Below are 26546 nucleotides of genomic sequence, written 5' to 3'. Positions count from 1 at the left end.
GTGACTCTGTACCACAGTATTACAGATTCCTTTATTAAAAGATGTGACTCTGTACCACAGTATTACAGATTCCTTTAAGATGTGACTCTGTACCACAGTATTACAGATTCCTTTATTAAAAGATGTGACTCTGTACCACAGTATTACAGATTCCTTTAAGATGTGACTCTGTACCACAGTATTACAGATTCCTTTATTAAAAGATGTGACTCTGTACCACAGTATTACAGATTCCTTTATTAAAAGATGTGACTCTGTACCACAGTATTACAGATTCCTTTATTAAAAGATGTGACTCTGTACCACAGTATTACAGATTCCTTTAAGATGTGACTCTGTACCACAGTATTACAGATTCCTTTATTAAAAGATGTGACTCTTTATTAAATTCCTTTAGATGTGACTCTGTACCACAGTATTACAGATTCCTTTATTAAAAGATGTGACTCTGTACCACAGTATTACAGATTCCTTTAAGATGTGACTCTGTACCACAGTATTACAGATTCCTTTATTAAAAGATGTGACTCTGTACCACAGTATTACAGATTCCTTTATTAAAAGATGTGACTCTGTACCACAGTATTACAGATTCCTTTATTAAAAGATGTGACTCTGTACCACAGTATTACAGATTCCTTTATTAAAAGATGTGACTCTGTACCACAGTATTACAGATTCCTTTATTAAAAGATGTGACTCTGTACCACAGTATTACAGATTCCTTTATTAAAAGATGTGACTCTGTACCACAGTATTACAGATTCCTTTATTAAAAGATGTGACTCTGTACCACAGTATTACAGATTCCTTTAAGATGTGACTCTGTACCACAGTATTACAGATTCCTTTATTAAAAGATGTGACTCTGTACCACAGTATTACAGATTCCTTTATTAAAAGATGTGACTCTGTACCACAGTATTACAGATTCCTTTAAGATGTGACTCTGTACCACAGTATTACAGATTCCTTTATTAAAAGATGTGACTCTGTACCACAGTATTACAGATTCCTTTATTAAAAGATGTGACTCTGTACCACAGTACTACAGATGGATCTTATATTTTCTTGTAAATTAATCATTGTTGATCATTTTGATCGAGACATAAATATTTTAAGAACTATTTTAAATATAGACTTTATTTTCCTTTTCTAGGTAAAGTCAAGATCTAGTTAGCGTTTACTAATTAAACAACATCTCTCATCCATTTCCTTTCAAAAAGAAATGAAAGAATATCCCTTTTTCAGTTTTGTTGTAGAACCATTATACATTATGTAATGGGGGAAGAAATCACAAAACTGTTTTTGAATTAAAAACACTATTTTATATATCCTGAATGACACATATATCTATAGTAATTCATTATATTGTGGATAGCATATTTTTAGGAGGGTAACTGGAGTAACGAGTTGTAGGCTGAATAGAAACCATTTAAAATGCTACAGGTAGCTACAGTATAGAAAGAGCTCATACTGCTGAGACAACTCACAACGTCTGGGCGCGGTTACCAGAGAGGAAACTAACCGTCTTGTTGAGGATTTACATTTTAATCAAAATGCTTCGCCTCTCTTTAAGATTAAGAAGATTCCCCTGATCCCACGTCATGCTCGCAAGCCAAGGCTTTATTAGAAACGTGTTGAATGTGTGTCACTTACTGCTTGTGCATCCGTCCATCCATCCACACGGGACAGGTCAAAGGGCATGCTCCACTAGTAGAATGGAAGCATGCTGTTTTGACCTCTCACCTTTGACTCTTGACCTCCACTTTGACTGACAGTGTCCACTTTGAGCTGCATAGGTTATAACTTCCATATGAATCTTGATAGACATGACTTAACTAACCCGGAACAACAACCCTACATTAGTTCCACGTCGACAACCAACCCCCCCCCCCCCCCCCAAGAGTAGCAAAATCAGAAGCACCTTTTAAAGTCCTCTTCTTAAAAGACTGTTAGTATATTAATACTCATGATTATAATGGTCATTATTATGCAGACGTGTCGGAGACAACATTTCTAGAGGAGATCACTATTTTGCACATGAACCACTATCTAGTTTGACAATGACTGCTCTTCCAAGATAAAAGGCGCTGTCTAGAACCTTAAAGGGTTATTCGGCTGTCTCCATAGGAGAACCCTTTTGGGTTCCACATAGAACTCTTTCAATGGAGGGTTCTAAATGGAACCCCCAAAAAAAGGGGTTCTGTCTGGAACCAAAGGGTTCTGCTATGGGGACAGCCAAATTAACCCCTTGTGGAATCATTTTTTCTAAGAATATACACAGAGGCGTTGAGAGGAAAGAGTTTTAAGAAGTTATGTCTGGATTTAAAAGATAGCATGAATAATGACTGTCTGAAATAGCACCCATTCCCTTTACAGTGCACTAAGTTTGACCACTGAAGGCCACTGGTCTAAAGTAGTGCCCTTATGTAGGGAATAGGGTTCCATTTGAGAAGCAGACTAGGACTCGTTTTCAAGAGGTCTTACTGGCCAGTGAGCAGGTGTCAGTTGGTTGAAACAGACTAGGACTCGTTTTCAAGAGGCCTTACTGGCCAGTGAGCAGGTGTCAGTTGGTTGAAGCAGACAAGGACTCGTTTTCAAGAGGCCTTACTGGCCAGTGAGCAGGTGTCAGTTGGTTGAAGCAGACTAGGACTCGTTTTCAAGAGGCCTTACTGGCCAGTGAGCAGGTGTCAGTTGGTTGAAGCAGACTAGGACTCGTTTTCAAGAGGCCTTACTGGCCAGTGAGCAGGTGTCAGTTGGTTGAAGCAGACTAGGACTCGTTTTCAAGAGGCCTTACTGGCCAGTGAGCAGGTGTCAGTTGGTTGAAGCAGACTAGGACTCGTTTTCAAGAGGCCTTACTGGCCAGTGAGCAGGTGTCAGTTGGTTGAAGCAGACTAGGACTCGTTTTCAAGAGGCCTTACTGGCCAGTGAGCAGGTGGCAGTTGGTTGAAGCAGACTAGGACTCGTTTTCAAGAGGCCTTACTGGCCAGTGAGCAGGTGTCAGTTGGTTGAAGCAGACAAGTGTTTTCAAGAGGTCTTACTGGCCAGTGAGCAGGTGTCAGTTGGTTGAAGCAGACTAGGACTCGTTTTCAAGAGGCCTTACTGGCCAGTGAGCAGGTGTCAGTTGGTTGAAGCAGACTAGGACTCGTTTTCAAGAGGCCTTACTGGCCAGTGAGCAGGTGTCAGTTGGTTGAAGCAGACTAGGACTCGTTTTCAAGAGGCCTTACTGGCCAGTGAGCAGGTGTCAGTTGGTTGAAGCAGACTAGGACTCGTTTTCAAGAGGCCTTACTGGCCAGTGAGCAGGTGTCAGTTGGTTGAAGCAGACTAGGACTCGTTTTCAAGAGGTCTTACTGGCCAGTGAGCAGGTGTCAGTTGGTTGAATCATGAATGTTTCTCTCCCTCTGTTTCTTCCAGGTCGGGTTAAGATAAATATTGCACCGTTATACTGTAGCATTCCACAGTACGGTTCCAGATTCCACATGGAACAAACACAGTATTTTGATATAAAATATTCAGACATATTATAAGATCGCTTTATTGAGGTTTAACGGTTGTTTAACTGTCTTTTCCAACACAAGTCGTTTTTCTGCTTTGATGTGACCTTCCTGAAGCCACGTCGGAGAGAGATGATTGTTTACCTGGTATGGATAACAGAACACCGAGGACTATTGGTGATGAAGAGGGGTTTGTGTGACTGTCATTAGTCATAAATAGTTTGGGGGGGGTTGGTTAATGTTGAGTTAAAGACTTTGTGTTATTGGTCCGCGTCTCACTTTAAGGCTGTAGTAGAACGTTGTACCCATCAGGTTTAAACAAGTCTGTAATACATTTAAGTACTTCAGTAATGCCCTAAATCATGATTTAGTCAATCATGCACAGAATCAGAAGACTGACAGGTGGAAGTGGAAGGATAGACCACTTTTTGGCAAAGTCGTCTGTCCTTATTGCGTTTATAATGTGAAAGAACTATTCACAAAAAACAACAAAAGTAATTTTTTGTGATATTAGTAGTGGCACTACTGTTAAATGTAGTATTTTAAGAAGAACAGCACTATTTATGGTCATTAAAATGAACTAGAATGTGTATTGTGCATTATGGTAGCTTTGGAGGCAGCCATCTTGTTTTGTATCAATTTCCTCATGCTCAGAGACAGTCACTCACTTCATGTAAGGGGTTGGACTAGTTGTTGGGGAGTTGTTGAGTGGACTTGCCCAAATCAGAGCCCCCTTTTCTCCTTTGAATGACAAGTCTGCATGGTCTCACCAACAGACATTTCCACCCATTCCCTCGAATCTTACATTTTTATTTTCTATAAAGAAAAACAATTCTATTATTTTATTTTTAATTTCTTGTTTCATTCTTTCATTTAAACCAATTTTTAAAGAGAAAGAAAACAATAAATACAAATCTGAATATTCAATCACTTTTTCTACTTCTATTTTCAAAATAACTGAAAAAAAATGAAATAAAAAGTTGATTTGTATATAAGTGATGTACAGTTTGTATCTGTTAATGTCAGTCTGTCTTTGGTGACAGAGTCTGTCTTGCTTATAACGCACGCTACCAGTAAATAAAATACAAATATATTTAGACTGTACGGTCCTTGAAAGCAAGTTTTAAATTAATCTGATGTATATTCCTGTAACATTGCATTTTTATCTGAGGAATTATGTTATTAAAAAATTGCTAATAAATTGCATTTCCTACAGCTCCTTTTTGGATTCTCTGTCTATTCTAGAGGTTTGGGAGGCATCACAATGCAGAAGCGGAAGTCCAATACTTGGCATAGGTATAGCCAACATTTTAAACCAACTATTTTTTTAATGGTTCCCCCAAAAACTGTATTCCACCTGTGGTTACGATGGTCTTTGTGTTGTCAGTGGGAGAATTTAGAACCCTGTGTCCCTGTTCAAATGTATTCCACCTGTAGTTACGATGGTCTTTGTGTTGTCAGTGGGAGAATTTAGAACCCTGTGTCCCTGTTCAAATGTATTCCACCTGTAGTTACGATGGTCTTTGTGTTGTCAGTGGGAGAATTTAGAACCCTGTGTCCCTGTTCAAATGTATTCCACCTGTGGTTACGATGGTCTTTGTGTTGTCAGTGGGAGAATTTAGAACCCTGTGTCCCTGTTCCATTCTGGAATTTCCAGGACAGGATGACGACATCGCATCTAGATAAACTAACCTGTTATTGATGCTCTGCTGAAGCCATGGTCTGACATGGCACTGGGAATGACTGACCTGCTGACAGGCTAAACACACACACACGGTCTGATGGTCTGATAGGCTAAACACACACACACGTGGCACCTGGGAAAACACACATGAAGTGACTGAGACCCCTGGACACTGGGTGCAACAGTTACAGGCTGTTCAAATTGTAACCTGTAGTTACACCACAGACCTCAACTCTTTGTGGCAGTGGGAATTTAGAACTGACCCACAATGATTCTGGCTAAACCAGGACACACACGAGGTCTGACGTGGCACTGGGAGAAGACTGACCTGGAGATAGGCTGAAACACACATACATGAAGTGACTGTTGTGAGAAGACAGAAAAGAGGTCTGGTGACACTGGGTCTGAGGGAAAGTTACAGGCTCCAAAACTGGGTCTGAGGGAGAAGGGGTCTTGTATAATCAGGTAAAAGATCTTCCACAGAAGGGGTTGACAGAACCTCAACTGAGACACTTCAGGTGGGGGTCTCTGGGAACTCTCAATGGGTCTGAGAAAAACACAATGAAAAGAGGTCTGAGAGAGAAGAGGTCTGAGGGAGAAGAGGTCTGAGGGAGAAGGGGTCTGAGTGAGAAGAGGTCTGAGGGAGAAGGGGTCTGAGTGAGAAGAGGTCTGAGGGAGAAGGGGTCTGAGGGAGAAGGGGTCTGAGTGTGAACCACTGTTGTTCACAGGAGGGACCCCGAGTATTCACCCCCATGAGTTGTCTGTCAACTATCAGCCCAACCAACCCCAGGAGTTCTGAGTGAAACTATCAGTCTCCCAGTTCTGTGAGAAGACAACCCTGGACTGAGGGGTGAGATCCTTGAGCCACAGGCTATTCACAGGTGAACACACCTCTTTGGGAGAAGAGGTTGACAAAGGGGTCTGAGACAAAGTTGTCCACCTGAGGGAGAAGGTTTGTCTTCCCAGAAGGGTCTGAGGTGGACAAGGTTTGTCAACCCAGGGAGATCTGAGGGAGACAAGGTTGAACCCATCTGGGAAGATCAGGGGTCAAGGTTGTCAACCCATCTGGGAAGATCTGAGGTGGAGAAGGGGTTGAACCCATCTGGGAAGATCACCTGAGGTGACAAGGTTTGTCAACCCATCTGGGAAGATCTGAGGTGGAGAAGGGGTTGAACCCATCTGGGAAGATCACCTGAACCACTGGTTTGTCAACCCATCTGGAGATCTGAGTTGTTGTCAACCCATCAGCCCAACCACCTGAGGTGTTCTGTCTTGTCAACTATCAGCACAACCCATCCCAGGTGTTCTGTCTGTCAACTATCAGATCACCTGAGGTGGACAACCCTTGTCTCAGGGAAGATCACCTGTGAGCACAGGTATTCACCCATCTGGGAAGATCACCTGAGGTGTTGTTTGAACCCATCTGAGGTTATCACCTGTAGGTGACAAGTTTGAACCCACAACCTGTTGGTGACAAGGTTTGTCAACCCATCTGGGAAGATCACCTGTGGTGGACAAGGTTTGTCAACCCATCTGGGAAGATCACCTGAGGTGGACAAGGTTTGTCAACCCATCTGGGAAGATCACCTGATGGTGGACAAGGTTTGTCAACCCATCTGGGAAGATCACCTGAGGTGGACAAGGTTTGTCAACCCATCTGGGAAGATCACCTGTGGTGGACAAGGTTTGTCAACCCATCTGGGAAGATCACCTGTGGTGGACAAGGTTTGTCAACCCATCTGGGAAGATCACCTGTGGTGGACAAGGTTTGTCAACCCATCTGGGAAGATCACCTGAGGTGGACAAGGTTTGTCAACCCATCTGGGAAGATCCGGCACAATAGAGAATTAAAGACACTGTTTCCGTGTTCTCGGGAGACGGCCTTCATGGTTAAACGCTGCATATGGCGCCTCAATCATAAACTCCCCTTTAAATGAAGCTACAAACACAGATCTTATGGATTGAATTCAGACCTTTAATGTTAAATACAAACATAAAGTGGTCAGTATTGCAGAACCAAGTACTGAAGTTGAGGAATGACTCTGGCCCTACCTACTGACCTAAGAGTGTCCCCCCTCTCACAAGACAAGTCAGTGTCCTTCAGAGAGCAGAGTTTTAATGACAGCTGTAACACGGAGGAGGGTGAAAACCCCACATACAACGACCTGTTTCCAGACCTACTAAAACATTATTGCAACGTCCAAGTACATACAGTATATTACACATCAACTGTTCAGCATTCCATAAGTCCAGAACATTTGGTTACATAACGCTACACAATGTGATTGGTGGATGTGCTACACGATGAAGCCATACAATTGTAGTTGTGAACAGAAACCATGTGTAAGTCGGAGCTGAATGACGTGTAGTGTGTCCAGTGTGTAAAACACACACGTTCATCACTTTGACACGACCGGTGACACTGCAGCTATACGATAACACATCATCTGCAAAACATTTTCAGAAAGGTTTCTTCTTCTTGACAGTTCTGGCGTCAGACATTTGGCATAGAAAAACAATGATTGGATAAATGGACAGGGTGTTCATTTCATAGTCGCCATCATTCAGCTCTCTAGTGTGCCATCAACTAGACTGTTGACGATGAGAGCTTATCCATTGATTCAGCTGTATGCTTTAAGCCACAGTGTTGTTTAGTCTTCTACAGCTTGTGGGAGGGGCTTAGGCACCATTTTGGTCCAATCATTCAAAGACTTCCTGGTCTGTGTTCAGAACTCTGGATTCTCCATGGTTCAGGACAAAGAAGTTCTCCGCATTCAACCCATTCTTCTCCATGGCCTCCCTGAGTCTCACTGGAGGCTCTAAGTAAAACTGAGAGAGAGAGAGACAGACATATAATTATCTACACTACTGGTCAAATGTTTTAGAACAGCTACTCAGTCAATGGTTTTTCATTATTTTTACATTGTAGAATAATAGTGAAGACATCAAAACTATGAAATAACACATATGGAACCATGTAGTAACCAAACAAGTATTAAATAAAAACATATTATACTTGAGATTTTTCAAATAGCTGCCCTTTGCCTTGATGACAGCTTTGCACACTCTTGGGATTCTCTCAACCAGCTTCATGAGGTAGTCACCTGGAATGCATTTCAATTAACAGGTGTGCCTTCTTAAAAGTTAATTTGTGGAATTTATTTCCTTTTTAATGTGTTTGAGCCAATTAGTTGTGTTGTGACAAGGTAGGGGTGGTATACAGAAGAGCCCTATTTGGTAAAAGACCAAGTCCATATTATGGCAAAAACAGCTCAAATAAGCAAAGAGAAATGACAGTCCATCATTACTTTAAGACATGAAGGTCAGTCAATACGGAACATTTCAAGAACTTAAAGTTTCTTCAAGTGCAGTCACAAAAACCAGCGCTATGATGAAACTGGCTCTCATGAGGACCGCCACAGGAATGGAAGATCCAGAGTTACCTCTGCTGCAGAGGATAAGTTCATTAGAGTTACCAGCCTCAGAAATTGCAGCCCAAATAAATGCATCACAGAGTTCAAGTAACAGACACATCACAACATCAACTGTTAAGAAGAGACTGTGTGAATCAGGGCTTCATGGTTGAATTGCTGCAAATAAACCACAACTAAAGGACACCAATAAGAAGAATGAGCAATGGACATTAGACCGGTGGAAATGTGTCCTTTGGTCTGGAGTCGAAACCAGGAGATTTTTGGTTCCAACCTCCGTGTCTTTGTGAGAAGCGGTGTGGGTGAACGGATGATCTCCACATGTGTATTTCCCACCGTGAAGCATGGAGGAGGAGGTGTGATGGTGCTTTGTTGGTGACACCGTCTGTGATTTATTTAGAATTCATGGCACACTTAACCAGCATGGCTACTACAGCATTCTGCAGCGATACGCCATTCTATCTGGTTTGGCCTTAGTGGGACTATCATTTGTTTTTCAACAGGACAATGACCCAACACACCTCCAGGCTGTGTAAGGGCTATTTAACCAGGGAGAGTGATGGAGTGCTGTACCAGATGACCTGTCTCCACAATCCCCTGACCTCAACCAAACAGATAGTTTGGGATGAGTTGGACCGCAGAGTGAAGGAAAAGCAGCCAACAAAAGCTAAGCATATGTGTGAACTCCTTCAAGACTGTTGGAAAATAATTCCAGGTGAAGCTGGTTGAGAGAATGCCAAGAGTGTGCATAGCTGTCAACAAGGCAAAGGGTGGCTACTTTAAAGAATCTCAAATATATAATATATTTTGATATGTTTAACGCTTATTTGGTTACTACATGATTCCATATGTGTTATTTCATAGTTTTGACGCGGTAGCCTAGTGGTTAGAGCGTTGGACTAGTAACCGGAAGGTTGTGAGTTCAAACCCCCGAGCTGACAAGGTACAAATCTGTCGTTCTGCCCCTGAACAGGCAGTTAACCCATTGTTCCCAGGCCGTCATTGAAAATAACAATATGTTCTTAACTGACTTGCCTGGTTAAATAAAGGTAAAATGTAAAAAATAAAAATGATTCTACTATGCAGAACATAGTAAACATAAAGAAAAAGCCTTGAATGAGGAGGTGTTCTAAAACGTTTGACCGGTAGTGTATTTCACTTGCTTGACAGCGAGAGACTCCAGGGTTTAGGAGTGGACAGGACATGTCAGGCTAGAGAGGCTTTTTTCAGCTGCCTCCCTAAGCAGAAACGTCAGAACGACTCAAGGTTATCTTTCAAAGCCAACAGGACGACTGGGAACCAAACTACCGGTTTCAACACCACAGAACGATGTTACAGATAACCAACGGTTCTACCAACGGTTCTACCAACGGTTCTACCAACAAAGCCATCTGCTGAGGCCAAAGCACCAGGGGGAAAGTTGAATGATGTTACAGATAACCAACGGTTCTACCAACGGTTCTACCAACAAAGCCATCTGCTGAGGCCAAAGCCCCAGGGGGGAAAGTTGAATGTTGTCACAGATAACCAACGGTTCTTCTAATGCAAAACACATTCCTCTGCGTTTCCCAACACGTGCCGGTTTCAGCTGAACGCAGCAGCAAGCTACCTAATATGAGTTTCCACATCTATTGTGGGACGCGGAACAATCCCACCTTTTGTCTTTAGGCTGAATGGTTGAAAGGGTGTCTGACTGCGTGTTTGTTCTCATCACACAAAAGGACACAATGGAAAATATGTGTTTCTCTCTAAACTGAGTCGAGTCTAAAAATGCAGAGGTCAGATCCACGGTTGACCTGTTGTGACAGGGTTGATTTATTACCATGGACCTCAGATTTAGAAGGGAAGGTTTACACACAGTTCTCCTGACCTTCGGTCTCCAGTTTCAGCTGGGAGGCGGAGCAAAATGTCTTCTTCCTGATCATTAGATTCAGAGAATCCCATTGGATAGGCCTTTCATCTCTGATGTGATAGGACTTCGTATTAAAAGGCAAAAAAAACAACACTTGGAGTGATGCTAACAACTGATAAGTGACACCAAAAAGCCTTTTTTACAGCAGGTACATACAGTATATGCCTTGTAAAAAGAGATCCAGTCGATCCCCCATTCAGAACTGTCAATGCTCACCTCGTAAGCTAAAGCGAAGGTTCCCCAGTGAATAGCCAGGGACTGTCTGGCCTGGATGTCTTTGTGGATCTGCACAGCCTCCTCCGGGTCCACATGCTGTCCACGCATTACATCTCTGAGGGACGACAAAACTTGTGTTTTGTGGGTTTGGCCTAATGAAGGCTTAATAAACTTAGTGAACTTCAGTTGAATTTGATACATTCTAAGTGAATATACAGTTGACTTTAATAAATTCTATGTCAATATACAGTTGACTTTAATAAATTCTAAGTGAATATACAGTTGACTTTAATAAATTCTAAGTCAATATACAGTTGACTTTAATAAATTCTAAGTCAATATACAGTTGACTTTAATAAATGGGCAGCCTTGTACTAAAGCAATCACAGCTCTACACTAGTTTCATACCTGGGCAGGACATCTCTACACTAGTTCCATACCTGGGCAGGACAGCTCTACACTAGTTCCATACCTGGGCAGGACAGCTGTACACTAGTTCCATACCTGGGCAGGACAGGTGTACACTAGTTCCATACCTGGGCAGGACAGGTGTACACTAGTTCCATACCTGGGCAGGACAGGTGTACACTAGTTCCATACCTGGGCAGGACAGCTCTACACTAGTTCCATACCTGGGCAGGACAGCTCTACACTAGTTCCATACCTGGGCAGGACAGCTCTACACTAGTTCCATACCTGGGCAGGACAGCTCTACACTAGTTCCATACCTGGGCAGGACAGCTCTACACTAGTTCCATACCTGGGCAGGACAGCTCTACACTAGTTCCATACCTGGGCAGGACAGCTCTACACTAGTTCCATACCTGGGCAGGACAGCTCTACACTAGTTCCATACCTGGGCAGGACAGCTCTACACTAGTTCCATACCTGGGCAGGACAGGTGTACACTAGTTTCATACCTGGGCAGGACAGCTCTACACTAGTTCCATACCTGGGCAGGACAGCTCTACACTAGTTCCATACCTGGGCAGGACAGCTCTACACTAGTTTCATACTTGGGCAGGACAGCTCTACACTAGTTTCATACTTGGGCAGGACAGCTCTACACTAGTTTCATACCTGGGCAGGACAGCTCTACACTAGTTTCATACCTGGGCAGGACATCTCTACACTAGTTTCATAACTGGGCAGGACAGCTCTACACTAGTTTCATACCTGGGCAGGACAGCTCTACACTAGTTCATACCTGGGCAGGACAGCTCTACACTAGTTTCATAACTGGGCAGGACAGCTCTACACTAGTTTCATACCTGGGCAGGACAGCTCTACACTAGTTTCATACCTGGGCAGGACAGCTCTACACTAGTTTCATACCTGGGCAGGACAGCTCTACACTAGTTCATACCTGGGCAGGACAGCTCTACACTAGTTCATACCTGGGCAGGACAGCTCTACACTAGTTCATACCTGGGCAGGACAGCTCTACACTAGTTCATACCTGGGCAGGACAGCTCTACACTAGTTTCATACCTGGGCAGGACAGCTCTACACTAGTTCATACCTGGGCAGGACAGCTCTACACTAGTTCATACCTGGGCAGGACAGCTCTACACTAGTTCATACCTGGGCAGGACAGCTCTACACTAGTTCATACCTGGGCAGGTACGCGCCGATGGGTATGGCCGCCAGGTGGAACGGACCAAAGCGCCTCCCAATCTCCTGGAAGGACGAGCAGTAGCCGGTGTCTCCAGCAAAGAAGAAGCGGTTGCAGGGCCCCAGGACAGACCAGCTCCCCCACAGCACCTGGTTATCGTCCGTGGGGGTGCGCTTGCACCAGTGCTGCGCCGGCGTACACACAAACGTGACCTCATCGTGACCTGGCACACAGTTCTCCTCCCACCAGTCTAACTCTATCACATTCTCACACCCGCTCTTCTGCATCCAGTCCATGAGTCCCAACGGCACAAACCATCGGAGATCCCCACCGAACCGCTCGTTCAACTGGGTCACGGTGCCCGCGTCCAGATGGTCGTAGTGGGAGTGGCTGATGACAACCGCGTCGATCCGGGGGAGTTGATCAACCGTACAAGGGGGATCCCGGTACCTCTTGGGACCCATGAACTGGAAGGGAGATGCCCTCTGGCTGAAGATGGGGTCAGTGAGGATGACCAGGCCGTCCATCTCTACCAGGACTGATGCGTGGCCCAGCCAGGTCACCCTGAGACCAGACCCCACGGCTCCGTCTGCTGCTTCGGGGACACGGAGGAACCAAGGCTCCACCACTGGGAGCTCTTTGTCTAAGACCTGAGTAGCAGAACAACACAGACTTTAATATGAATGGATTCAGATTCATTCACCAGCTGAGACAGAGGATGAGGAGGGTAATAAAGGCTTCATCACTGAAATTCAAGGCTCAACATGTCACTATTGCTTCAGTCATTTTCAAGTCACCAAACAAAATAACCAATTTTAAACAACACATTTTTGTTTTCCCGTTTGAATATGACCCTGGTTGGTTGAGTTGTTTGAGGTTAATTTGATTAAGTTATATCAGCATTGAGTTGTTTGAGGTTAATTTGATTAAGTTATATCAGCATTGAGTTGTTTGAGGTTAATTTGATTAAGTTCTATCAGCATTGAGTTGTTTGAGGTTAATTTGATTAAGTTCTATCAGCATTGAGTTGTTTGAGGTTAATTTGATTAAGTTCTATCAGCATTGAGTTGTTTGAGGTTAATTTGATTAAGTTCTATCAGCATTGAGTTGTTTGAGGTTAATTTGATTAAGTTCTATCAGCATTGAGTTGTTTGAGGTTAATTTGATTAAGTTCTATCAGCATTGAGTTGTTTGAGGTTAATTTGATTAAGTTCTATCAGCATTGAGTTGTTTGAGGTTAATTTGATTAAGTTCTATCAGCATTGAGTTGTTTGAGGTTAATTTGATTAAGTTCTATCAGCATTGAGTTGTTTGAGGTTAATTTGATTAAGTTCTATCAGCATTGAGTTGTTTGAGGTTAATTTGATTAAGTTCTATCAGCATTGAGTTGTTTGAGGTTAATTTGATTAAGTTCTATCAGCATTGAGTTGTTTGAGGTTAATTTGATTAAGTTCTATCAGCATTGAGTTGTTTGAGGTTCATTTGATTAAGTTCTATCAGCATTGAGTTGTTTGAGGTTCATTTGATTAATGTTAATCAGCATTGAGTTGTTTGAGGTTCATTTGATTAAGTATATCAGCATTGAGTTGTTTGAGGTTCATTTGATTAAGTTCTATCAGCATTGAGTTGCCTTTCCTTTGATTAATTCTATCAGCATTGCCAGTGTTTGAGGTTAATTTGAAATAATCAGCCTTTTGTTTGACCACTACATGTTAGAAAACAGAGCCAGTGTTTGAGTTAATTTAATTAATTCATCAGCCTTTCCTTCCTGAGGTTACATGTTAAAAACAGAGCCAGTGTTTGAGTCTTTGAAATAATCAGGCCTTTTGTTCCTGAGGTTAATTTGATTAAGTTCTATCAGCATAAATCAAAACACAGATGATTAAACACTTGAACACATTTTTCCTCTTTATCAGAAAGATGATGGGAAATAGAGTCGAGTGGACGTTTCATTTTCCTTATAATGAGGCCTTTCCTTCCTGACCACTACATGTCTAGAAAACAGAGCCAGTGTCTGAGTCTTTTAAATAATGAGGCCTTTCCTTCCTGACCACTACATGTCTAGAAAACAGAGCCAGTGTCTGAGTCTTTTAAATAATCAGGCCTTTCCTTCCTGACCACTACATGTCTAGAAAACAGAGCCAGTGTCTGAGTCTTTTAAATAATCAGGCCTTTCCTTCCTGACCACTACATGTCTAGAAAACAGAGCCCGTGTCTGAGTCTTTTAAATAATCAGGCCTTTCCTTCCTGACCACTACATGTCTAGAAAACAGAGCCCGTGTCTGAGTCTTTTAAATAATCAGGCCTTTCCTTCCTGACCACTACATGTCTAGAAAACAGAGCCCGTGTCTGAGTCTTTTAAATAATCAGGCCTTTCCTTCCTGACCACTACATGTCTAGAAAACAGAGCCAGTGTCTGAGTCTTTTAAATAATCAGGCCTTTCCTTCCTGACCACTACATGTCTAGAAAACAGAGCCAGTGTCTGAGTCTTTTAAATAATCAGGCCTTTCCTTCCTGACCACTACATGTCTAGAAAACAGAGCCCGTGTCTGAGTCTTTTAAATAATCAGGCCTTTCCTTCCTGACCACTACATGTCTAGAAAACAGAGCCCGTGTCTGAGTCTTTTAAATAATCAGGCCTTTCCTTCCTGACCACTACATGTCTAGAAAACAGAGCCCGTGTCTGAGTCTTTTAAATAATCAGGCCTTTCCTTCCTGACCACTACATGTCTAGAAAACAGAGCCCGTGTCTGAGTCTTTTAAATAATCAGGCCTTTCCTTCCTGACCACTACATGTCTAGAAAACAGAGCCCGTGTCTGAGTCTTTTAAATAATCAGGCCTTTCCTTCCTGACCACTACATGTCTAGAAAACAGAGCCCGTGTCTGAGTCTTTTAAATAATCAGGCCTTTCCTTCCTGACCACTACATGTCTAGAAAACAGAGCCCGTGTCTGAGTCTTTTAAATAATCAGGCCTTTCCTTCCTGACCACTACATGTCTAGAAAACAGAGCCCGTGTCTGAGTCTTTTAAATAATCAGGCCTTTCCTTCCTGACCACTACATGTCTAGAAAACAGAGCCCGTGTCTGAGTCTTTTAAATAATCAGGCCTTTCCTTCCTGACCACTACATGTCTAGAAAACAGAGCCAGTGTCTGAGTCTTTTAAATAATCAGGCCTTTCCTTCCTGACCACTACATGTCTAGAAAACAGAGCCAGTGTCTGAGTCTTTTAAATAATCAGGCCTTTCCTTCCTGACCACTACATGTCTAGAAAACAGAGCCCGTGTCTGAGTCTTTTAAATAATCAGGCCTTTCCTTCCTGACCACTACATGTCTAGAAAACAGAGCCAGTGTCTGAGTCTTTTAAATAATCAGGCCTTTCCTTCCTGACCACTACATGTCTAGAAAACAGAGCCCGTGTCTGAGTCTTTTAAATAATGAGGCCTTTCCTTCCTGACCACTACATGTCTAGAAAACAGAGCCCGTGTCTGAGTCTTTTAAATAATCAGGCCTTTCCTTCCTGACCACTACATGTCTAGAAAACAGAGCCCGTGTCTGAGTCTTTTAAATAATCAGGCCTTTCCTTCCTGACCACTACATGTCTAGAAAACAGAGCCCGTGTCTGAGTCGTGAGGTGAGATTGATTTACAGCCGTCTAAAAATACCCCGGGTTGTTACCAGAGCACAGTGTTTATGGAGCGGGAGGCATCCTCTGGAACAAACAGACAACCTAACTGTGGACGTGAGGCGCAGCGTTACAAATCACAGTTGACAAACTCTGACGTGCTCAGTCAGAGATCTGTAATGACAGACCTCAGGAGTCAGGACAAACAGAACAAGTTCAGTCAGGACAGGAGGTAATTGTTGGGTGTGAACTGTGTACAGTAAAAAAATATTATTATTCAACCTGTGGAGTTGGAGTACAGGGAGTACAGGTTTAGGTATTTGTGTAATAAGTTCCTTATGATAAAGAGTGGACAGACTGGCATTGAGGCCCATCAGGTGTAGTTTGGTCGTCTCCATCAGAGCTGGGGTTGTTTTGCAAAGTGTTTTGACAACAGCTGTGGGAGATAGAAATGGGTCAGAGAGAGACCTATTAGATACGTCAGAGACCTATTAGATACGTCAGAGAGACCTATTAGATACGTCAGAGAGACCTATTAGATACGTCAGAGAGACCTATTAGATACGTCAGAGACCTATTATATACGTCAGAGAGACCTATTAGATCGTCAGAGAGACCTATTAGACCTATTAGATACGTCAGAGAGACCTATTAGACCTATTAGATACGTCAGAGACCTATTAGATACGTCAGAGAGACCTATTAGATACGTCAGAGAGACCTATTAGATACGTCAGAGAGACCTATTAGATACGTCAGAGAGACCTATTAGATACGTCAGAGAGACCTATTAGATACGTCAGAGAGACCTATTAGACCTATTAGATACGTCAGAGAGACCTATTAGATACGTCAGAGAGACCTATTAGATACGTCAGAGAGACCTATTAGAGAGACCTATTAGATACGTCAGAGAGACCTATTAGATACGTCAGAGAGACCTATTAGACCAGAGATACGTCAGAGAGACCTATTAGAGACCTATTAGATACGTCAGAGAGACCTATTAGATACGTCAGAGACCTATTAGATACGTCAGAGAGACCTATTAGATACGTCAGAGAGACCTATTAGACCTATTAGATACGTCAGAGAGACCTATTAGATACGTCAGAGAGACCTATTAGATACGTCAGAGACCTATTAGATACGTCAGAGAGACCTATTAGATACGTCAGAGAGACCTATTAGATACGTCAGAGAGACCTATTAGACCTATTAGATACGTCAGAGAGACCTATTAGATACGTCAGAGACCTATTAGATACGTCAGAGAGACCTATTAGATACGTCAGAGAGACCTATTAGATACGTCAGAGAGACCTATTAGATACGTCAGAGAGACCTATTAGATACGTCTATTAGATACGTCAGAGAGACCTATTAGATACGTCAGAGAGACCTATTAGATACGTCAGAGAGACCTATTAGATACGTCAGAGAGACCTATTAGATACGTCAGAGAGACCTATTAGATACGTCAGAGAGACCTATTAGATACGTCAGAGACCTATTAGATACGTCAGAGAGACCTATTAGATACGTCAGAGAGACCTATTAGATACGTCAGAGAGACCTATTAGATACGTCAGAGAGACCTATTAGATACGTCAGAGAGACCTATTAGATACGTCAGAGAGACCTATTAGATACGTCAGAGAGACCTATTAGATACGTCAGAGAGACCTATTAGACCTATTAGATACGTCAGAGAGACCTATTAGACCTATTAGATACGTCAGAGAGACCTATTAGACCTATTAGATACGTCAGAGAGACCTATTAGACCTATTAGATACGTCAGAGAGACCTATTAGACCTATTAGATACGTCAGAGAGACCTATTAGAGAGACCTATTAGATACGTCAGAGAGACCTATTAGATACGTCAGAGAGACCTATTAGATACGTCAGAGAGACCTATTAGATACGTCAGAGAGACCTATTAGATACGTCAGAGAGACCTATTAGATACGTCAGAGAGACCTATTAGATACGTCAGAGAGACCTATTAGATACGTCAGAGAGACCTATTAGATACGTCAGAGAGACCTATTAGATACGTCAGAGAGACCTATTAGATACGTCAGAGAGACCTATTAGATACGTCAGAGAGACCTATTAGATACGTCAGAGAGACCTATTAGATACGTCAGAGAGACCTATTAGATACGTCAGAGAGACCTATTAGATACGTCAGAGAGACCTATTAGATACGTCAGAGAGACCTATTAGATACGTCAGAGAGACCTATTAGATACGTCAGAGAGACCTATTAGATACGTCAGAGAGACCTATTAGATACGTCAGAGAGACCTATTAGATACGTCAGAGAGACCTATTAGATACGTCAGAGAGACCTATTAGATACGTCAGAGAGACCTATTAGAGAGACCTATTAGATACGTCAGAGAGACCTATTAGATACGTCAGAGACCTATTAGATACGTCAGAGAGACCTATTAGATACGTCAGAGAGACAGACCTATTAGATACGTCAGAGAGACCTATTAGATACGTCAGAGAGACCTATTAGATACGTCAGAGACCTATTAGATACGTCAGAGAGACCTATTAGATACGTCAGAGACCTATTAGATACGTCAGAGACCTATTAGATACGTCAGAGAGACCTATTAGATACGTCAGAGAGACCTATTAGATACGTCAGAGAGACCTATTAGATACGTCAGAGAGACCTATTAGATACGTCAGAGAGACCTATTAGATACGTCAGAGAGACCTATTAGATACGTCAGAGAGACCTATTAGACCTATTAGATACGTCAGAGAGACCTATTAGATACGTCAGAGACCTATTAGATACGTCAGAGAGACCTATTAGATACGTCAGAGAGACCTATTAGACCTATTAGATACGTCAGAGAGACCTATTAGATACGTCAGAGAGACCTATTAGATACGTCAGAGACCTATTAGATACGTCAGAGAGACCTATTAGACCTATTATATCCGTCCAACGTCAGAATGTGTCTCACCTCTTTAGAGCTGGGTACATTGCTGTGATCCTTCTCCAGCAGGAAGAAGCGCAGCAGGGTGGACCAGGACGGGAACTTCCACGTGGACCAGGGGTTTGTGAAGCGGCCATGTTTGTCCCGGCTCGACCCAGTCACCTCCTCCTCCAACCGGTAGTCCAGACGGAAGCTCTTCCTGGAGGACCGGGAGGAGCTGCTCTTCCTGGAGGAGTTGATCAATCAAACGGTTTTACTGACTATTGTGTCCAGACGGCAAATTTAGCGTGCAAACACACACAACACACAGACAGAGTCGATACAGTTAGAAACAGATGATCATAAAAGATAAAAGACACACAAAAAGAACACTAAAATATGATGCTGCAACTTCAGGAGCTGGATGGCAATAAAGTGCAGGTGAAAACCGCAAAGACGTTCATGGTCTACCCCTACCGAGGCCCTGAGTCCTGCAGGGTGGAGGTGGGGGGGTCACGGGGCCGGACCACGGCTGGGGAACCCTCCTCCGTCCCTGGGGAATCTCCAGGAGAGACTCCCCTCTCCTCCATCAACACCTGGTTCTCATCCACCTCTCCTCCTGCTCCTCCGCTCTCCTCCATGGGGGGACAGTGTTGGGCTCCGGGTCTATAGGGAGGTTAATAAACAAGAAATACACATAAAGGCTTACAAATACCCTGCTGGGGGGGGTTACACAGATATTAATTCAGGCAGTTTCTGTGGTTTGTCCCTGGATGGCCGACAGGGTCTTGTGAAATCACAGATGTCAAAACATGCGTATTGTGACACAGTTTAACCCTCAACAGTTCCAAAAGAACCTCCCTCAACAGCCATCACCATGCCGACTGTCTGCGAGATGTCAGCAACATGACTTTCACGGTCACCTACAGTATAACCTGGTCAGCAACATGACTTTCACGGTCACCTACAGTATAACCTGGTCAGCAACATGACTTTCACGGTCACCTACAGTATAACCTGGTCAGCAACATGACTTTCACGGTCACCTACAGTATAACCTGGTCAGCAACATGACTTTCACAGTCACCTACAGTATAACCTGGTCAGCAACATGACTTTCACAGTCACCTACAGTATAACCTGGTCAACAACATGAGGTCACCTTATAACCTGGTCACCACCTACAGTATAACCTGGTCAACAACATGACTTTCACAGTCACCTACAGTATAACCTGGTCAACAACATGACTTTCCTGGTCACAGTCACCTACAGTATAACCTGGTCAGCAACATGACTTTCACAGTCACCTACAGTATAACCTGGTCAGCAACATGACTTTCACGGTCACCTACAGTATAACCTGGTCAGCAACATGACTTTCACAGTCACCTACAGTATAACCTGGTCAGCAACATGACTTTCACAGTCACCTACAGTATAACCTGGTCAGCAACATGACTTTCACAGGTCACCTACAGTATAACCTGGTCAGCAACACCTGTATAACCTGGTCAACAACATGAGGTCACCTACAGTATAACCTGGTCAACAACATGAGGTCACCTACAGTATAACCTGGTCAACAACATGAGGTCACCTACAGTATAACCTGGTCAACAACATGAGGTCACCTACAGTATAACCTGGTCAACAACATGAGGTCACCTACAGTATAACCTGGTCAACAACATGAGGTCACCTACAGTATAACCTGGTCAACAACATGACTTTCACAGTCACCTACAGTATAACCTGGTCAACAACATGAGGTCACCTACAGTATAACCTGGTCAACAACATGAGGTCACCTACAGTATAACCTGGTCAACAACATGACTTTCACAGTCACCTACAGTATAACCTGGTCAACAACATGAGGTCACCTACAGTATAACCTGGTCAACAACATGACTTTCACAGTCACCTACAGTATAACCTGGTCAACAACATGAGGTCACCTACAGTATAACCTGGTCAACAACATGAGGTCACCTACAGTATAACCTGGTCAACAACATGAGGTCACCTCACCTGGTCACAGTATATAACCTGGTCAACAACATGAGGTCACCTACAGTATAACCTGGTCAACAACATGAGGTCACCTACAGAACCTGGTCAACAACATGAGGTCACCTACAGTATAACCTGGTCAACAACATGAGGTCACCTACAGTATAACCTGGTCAACAACTTGACTTTCACAGTCACCTACAGTATAACCTGGTCAACAACATGAGGTCACCTACAGTATAACCTGGTCAACAACTTGACTTTCACAGTCACCTACAGTATAACCTGGTCAACAACATGAGGTCACCTACAGTATAACCTGGTCAACAACATGACTTTCACAGTCACCTACAGTATAACCTGGTCAACAACATGACTTTCACAGTCACCTACAGTATAACCTGGTCAACAACATGACTTTCACAGTCACCTACAGTATAACCTGGTCAACAACATGAGGTCACCTACAGTATAACCTGGTCAACAACATGAGGTCACCTACAGTATAACCTGGTCAACAACATGAGGTCACCTACAGTATAACCTGGTCAACAACATGAGGTCACCTACAGTATAACCTGGTCAACAACATGACTTTCACAGTCACCTACAGTATAACCTGGTCAACAACATGAGGTCACCTACAGTATAACCTGGTCAACAACTTGACTTTCACAGTCACCTACAGTATAACCTGGTCAACAACATGACTTTCACAGTCACCTACAGTATAACCTGGTCAACAACATGAGTCACCTACAGTATAACCTGGTCAACAACATGACTTTCACAGTCACCTACAGTATAACCTGGTCAACAACATGACTTTCAGTCACCTACAGTATAACCTGGTCAACAACATGACTTTCACAGTCACCTACAGTATAACCTGGTCAACAACATGAGGTCACCTACAGTATAACCTGGTCAACAACATGAGGTCACCTACAGTATAACCTGGTCAACAACATGAGGTCACCTACAGTATAACCTGTCACCTACAGTATAACCTGGTCAACAACATGACTTTCAGGTCACCTACAGTATAACCTGGTCAACAACAACATGAGGTCACCTACAGTATAACCTGGTCAACAACATGACTTTCAGGTCACCTACAGTATAACCTGGTCAACAACATGAGGTCACCTACAGTATAACCTGGTCAAACATGACATCACCTACAGTATAACCTGGTCACAACATGACAGTCACCTAAGTATAACCTGGTCAACAACATGAGGTCACCTACAGTATAACCTGGTCAACAACATGAGGTCACCTACAGTATAACCTGGTCAACAACATGAGGTCACCTACAGTATAACCTGGTCAGCAACATGAGGTCACCTACAGTATAACCTGGTCAACAACATGACTTTCACAGTCACCTACAGTATAACCTGGTCAACAACATGAGGTCACCTACAGTATAACCTGGTCAACAACATGACTTTCACACCTACAGTCACCTGGTCACATGTCATAAGTATAACCTGGTCAACAACATGACACCTACAGTATAACCTGGTCAACAACATGAGGTCACCTACAGTATAACCTGGTCAACAACATGAGGTCACCTACAGTATAACCTGGTCAACAACATGAGGTCACCTACAGTATAACCTGGTCAACAACATGACTTTCACAGTCACCTACAGTATAACCTGGTCAACAACATGACTTTCACAGTCACCTACAGTATAACCTGGTCAACAACATGACTTTCACAGTCACCTACAGTATAACCTGGTCAACAACATGAGGTCACCTACAGTATAACCTGGTCAACAACATGAGGTCACCTACAGTATAACCTGGTCAGCAACATGACTTTCACAGTCACCTACAGTATAACCTGGTCAACAACATGAGGTCACCTACAGTATAACCTGGTCAACAACATGACTTTCACAGTCACCTACAGTATAACCTGGTCAACAACATGACTTTCACACCTACAGTATAACCTGGTCAACAACATGAGGTCACCTACAGTATAACCAACAACATGGTCAACAACCTGGTCATGACTTTCACAGTCACCTACAGTATAACCTGGTCAACAACATGACTTTCACAGTCACCTACAGTATAACCTGGTCAACAACAACATGAGGTCACCTACAGTATAACCTGGTCAACAACATGAGGTCACCTACAGTATAACCTGGTCAACAACATGAGGTCACCCTACAGTATAACCTGGTCAACAACATGAGGTCACCTACAGTATAACCTGGTCAACAACATGAGGTCACCTACAGTATAACCTGGTCAACAACATGAGGTCACCTACAGTATAACCTGGTCAACAACATGACACCTTTAACCTGGTCACAACATGTCACCTACAGTATAACCTGGTCAACAACATGAGGTCACCTACAGTATAACCTGGTCAACAACATGACTTTCACAGTCACCTACAGTATAACCTGGTCAACAACATGACTTTCACAGTCACCTACAGTATAACCTGGTCAACAACATGAGGTCACCTACAGTATAACCTGGTCAACAACATGACACCTTATAACCTGGTCAACAACATGACTCACCTACAGTATAACCTGGTCAACAACATGACTTTCACAGTCACCTACAGTATAACCTGGTCAACAACATGACTTTCACAGTCACCTACAGTATAACCTGGTCAACAACATGAGGTCACCTACAGTATAACCTGGTCAACAACATGAGGTCACCTACAGTCACCTACAGTATAACCTGGTCAACAACATGACTTTCACAGTCACCTACAGTATAACCTGGTCAACAACATGAGGTCACCTACAGTATAACCTGGTCAACAACATGAGGTCACCTACAGTATAACCTGGTCAACAACATGACTTTCACAGTCACCTACAGTATAACCTGGTCAACAACATGAGGTCACCTACAGTATAACCTGGTCAACAACATGACTTTCACAGTCACCTACAGTATAACCTGGTCAACAACATGAGGTCACCTACAGTATAACCTGGTCAACAACATGAGGTCACCTACAGTATAACCTGGTCAACAACATGAGGTCACCTACAGTATAACCTGGTCAACAACATGAGGTCACCTACAGTATAACCTGGTCAACAACATGAGGTCACCTACAGTATAACCTGGTCAGCAACATGAGGTCACCTACAGTATAACCTGGTCAACAACATGATAACCTGGTCACAGGTCACCTACAGTATAACCTGGTCAACAACATGAGGTCACCTACAGTATAACCTGGTCAAACAACATGGTCAACAACATGAGGTCACCACCTACAGTATAACCTGGTCAACAACATGACTTTCACAGTCACCTACAGTATAACCTGGTCAACAACATGACTTTCACAGTCAGGGTCACCTACAGTATAACCTGGTCAACAACATCACCTACAGTATAACCTGGTCAACATGAGGTCACCTACAGTATAACCTGGTCAACAACATGAGGTCACCTACAGTATAACCTGGTCAACAACATGACTTTCACAGTCACCTACAGTATAACCTGGTCACCTACAACAACCTGACAACATGACAGTCACCTACAGTATAACCTGGTCAACAACATGAGGTCACCTACAGTATAACCTGGTCAACAACATGACTTTCACAGTCACCTACAGTATAACCTGGTCAACAACATGACTTTCACAGTCACCTACAGTATAACCTGGTCAACAACATGACTTTCACAGTCACCTACAGTATAACCTGGTCAACAACATGACTTTCACAGTCACCTACAGTATAACCTGGTCAACAACATGAGGTCACCTACAGTATAACCTGGTCAACAACATGAGGTCACCTACAGTATAACCTGGTCAACAACATGAGGTCACCTACAGTATAACCTGGTCAACAACATGAGGTCACCTACAGTATAACCTGGTCAACAACATGACTTTCACAGTCACCTACAGTATAACCTGGTCAGCAACATGACTTTCACAGTCACCTACAGTATAACCTGGTCAACAACATGAGGTCACCTACAGTATAACCTGGTCAACAACATGAGGTCACCTACAGTATAACCTGGTCAGCAACATGAGGTCACCTACAGTATAACCTGGTCAGCAACATGAGGTCACCTACAGTATAACCTGGTCAACAACATGAGGTCACCTACAGTATAACCTGGTCAACAACATGAGGTCACCTACAGTATAACCTGGTCAACAACATGAGGTCACCTACAGTATAACCTGGTCAACAACATGAGGTCACCTACAGTATAACCTGGTCAGCAACATGAGGTCACCTACAGTATAACCTGGTCAGCAACATGACTTTCACAGTCACCTACAGTATAACCTGGTCAACAACATGAGGTCACCTACAGTATAACCTGGTCAACAACATGAGGTCACCTACAGTATAACCTGGTCAACAACATGAGGTCACCTACAGTATAACCTGGTCAACAACATGACTTTCACAGTCACCTACAGTATAACCTGGTCAGCAACATGAGGTCACCTACAGTATAACCTGGTCAACAACATGAGGTCACCTACAGTATAACCTGGTCAACAACATGAGGTCACCTACAGTATAACCTGGTCAACAACATGAGGTCACCTACAGTATAACCTGGTCAACAACATGAGGTCACCTACAGTATAACCTGGTCAACAACATGAGGTCACCTACAGTATAACCTGGTCAACAACATGACTTTCACAGTCACCTACAGTATAACCTGGTCAGCAACATGACTTTCACAGTCACCTACAGTATAACCTGGTCAACAACATCACCTACAGTATAACCTGGTCAACAACATGAGGTCACCTACAGTATAACCTGGTCAACAACATGACACCTACAGTATAACCTGGTCAACAACATGAGGTCACCTACAGTATAACCTGGTCAACAACATGAGGTCACCTACAGTATAACCTGGTCAACAACATGAGGTCACCTACAGTATAACCTGGTCAACAACATGAGGTCACCTACAGTATAACCTGGTCAACAACATGACCTGTCACCTACAGTATAACCTGGTCAACAACATGAGGTCACCTACAGTATAACCTGGTCAACAACATGAGGTCACCTACAGTATAACCTGGTCAACAACATGAGGTCACCTACAGTATAACCTGGTCAGCAACATGAGGTCACCTACAGTATAACCTGGTCAACAACATGACTTTCACAGTCACCTACAGTATAACCTGGTCAACAACATGAGGTCACCTACAGTATAACCTGGTCAACAACATGAGGTCACCTACAGTATAACCTGGTCAACAACATGAGGTCACCTACAGTATAACCTGGTCAACAACATGAGGTCACCTACAGTATAACCTGGTCAGCAACATGACTTTCACAGTCACCTACAGTATAACCTGGTCAGCAACATGACTTTCACGGTCACCTACAGTATAACCTGGTCAACAACATGAGGTCACCTACAGTATAACCTGGTCAACAACATGAGGTCACCTACAGTATAACCTGGTCAACAACATGAGGTCACCTACAGTATAACCTGGTCAACAACATGAGGTCACCTACAGTATAACCTGTCACCTACAGTATAACCTGGTCAACAACATGAGGTCACC

At 43.2% G+C, this 26546-nt stretch overlaps 1 protein-coding gene and 3 long non-coding RNA genes across 15 annotated transcripts; 1 reads left to right on the top strand and 3 right to left on the bottom strand.

The window, feature by feature from the left end:
* Positions 1 to 411: 411 nt before the first annotated feature.
* Positions 412 to 4712, top strand: LOC127925072 (uncharacterized). 8 transcript variants are annotated; one of them, XR_008119638.1, is made up of 4 exons: positions 417 to 2504; positions 2567 to 2938; positions 3059 to 3306; positions 3369 to 4712. It is a non-coding gene; the product is annotated as an uncharacterized LOC127925072 (long non-coding RNA). The 8 variants fall into 8 exon arrangements; XR_008119639.1 differs by lacking the exon at positions 3369 to 4712 and adding an exon at positions 2546 to 2566 and having other exon boundaries at positions 417 to 2483; positions 2629 to 2938; positions 3059 to 3362; XR_008119635.1 differs by lacking the exon at positions 3369 to 4712 and having other exon boundaries at positions 412 to 2504; positions 2567 to 3000; positions 3059 to 3362.
* A 2423-nt stretch (positions 4713 to 7135) lies between these two features.
* Positions 7136 to 19617, bottom strand: napepld (N-acyl phosphatidylethanolamine phospholipase D). The gene is made up of 5 exons (XM_052509859.1): positions 19409 to 19617; positions 18980 to 19178; positions 12356 to 13005; positions 10741 to 10855; positions 7136 to 8010 (listed from the first exon to the last, which is right to left on the bottom strand). Exons 1-5 carry the CDS (start codon positions 19570 to 19572, stop codon positions 7882 to 7884), a joined length of 1257 nt encoding a protein of 418 aa, XP_052365819.1. The 5' UTR covers positions 19573 to 19617; the 3' UTR covers positions 7136 to 7881.
* LOC127925071 (uncharacterized) lies at positions 11074 to 11943 on the bottom strand. Of its 5 annotated transcripts, none has more exons than XR_008119630.1 (3): positions 11853 to 11943; positions 11309 to 11820; positions 11074 to 11212 (listed from the first exon to the last, which is right to left on the bottom strand). It is a non-coding gene; the product is annotated as an uncharacterized LOC127925071 (long non-coding RNA). The 5 variants fall into 5 exon arrangements; XR_008119628.1 differs by having other exon boundaries at positions 11088 to 11212; positions 11245 to 11820; XR_008119631.1 differs by having other exon boundaries at positions 11088 to 11212; positions 11373 to 11820.
* A 1434-nt stretch (positions 19618 to 21051) lies between the features above and the next one.
* On the bottom strand, positions 21052 to 26502 carry LOC127925070 (uncharacterized). The gene is made up of 7 exons (XR_008119627.1): positions 26110 to 26502; positions 24632 to 25707; positions 22768 to 22808; positions 22208 to 22350; positions 21601 to 21641; positions 21192 to 21266; positions 21052 to 21157 (listed from the first exon to the last, which is right to left on the bottom strand). It is a non-coding gene; the product is annotated as an uncharacterized LOC127925070 (long non-coding RNA).
* Positions 26503 to 26546: the final 44 nt, after the last annotated feature.

The sequence above is a fragment of the Oncorhynchus keta genome, unplaced genomic scaffold (assembly GCF_023373465.1).
Source record: "Oncorhynchus keta strain PuntledgeMale-10-30-2019 unplaced genomic scaffold, Oket_V2 Un_contig_5015_pilon_pilon, whole genome shotgun sequence".
NCBI classification, from domain to species: domain Eukaryota; kingdom Metazoa; phylum Chordata; class Actinopteri; order Salmoniformes; family Salmonidae; genus Oncorhynchus; species Oncorhynchus keta.
The sequence above is the reverse complement of the archived record's forward strand: the minus strand, read 5'-3'. Positions and strand labels throughout refer to the sequence as shown.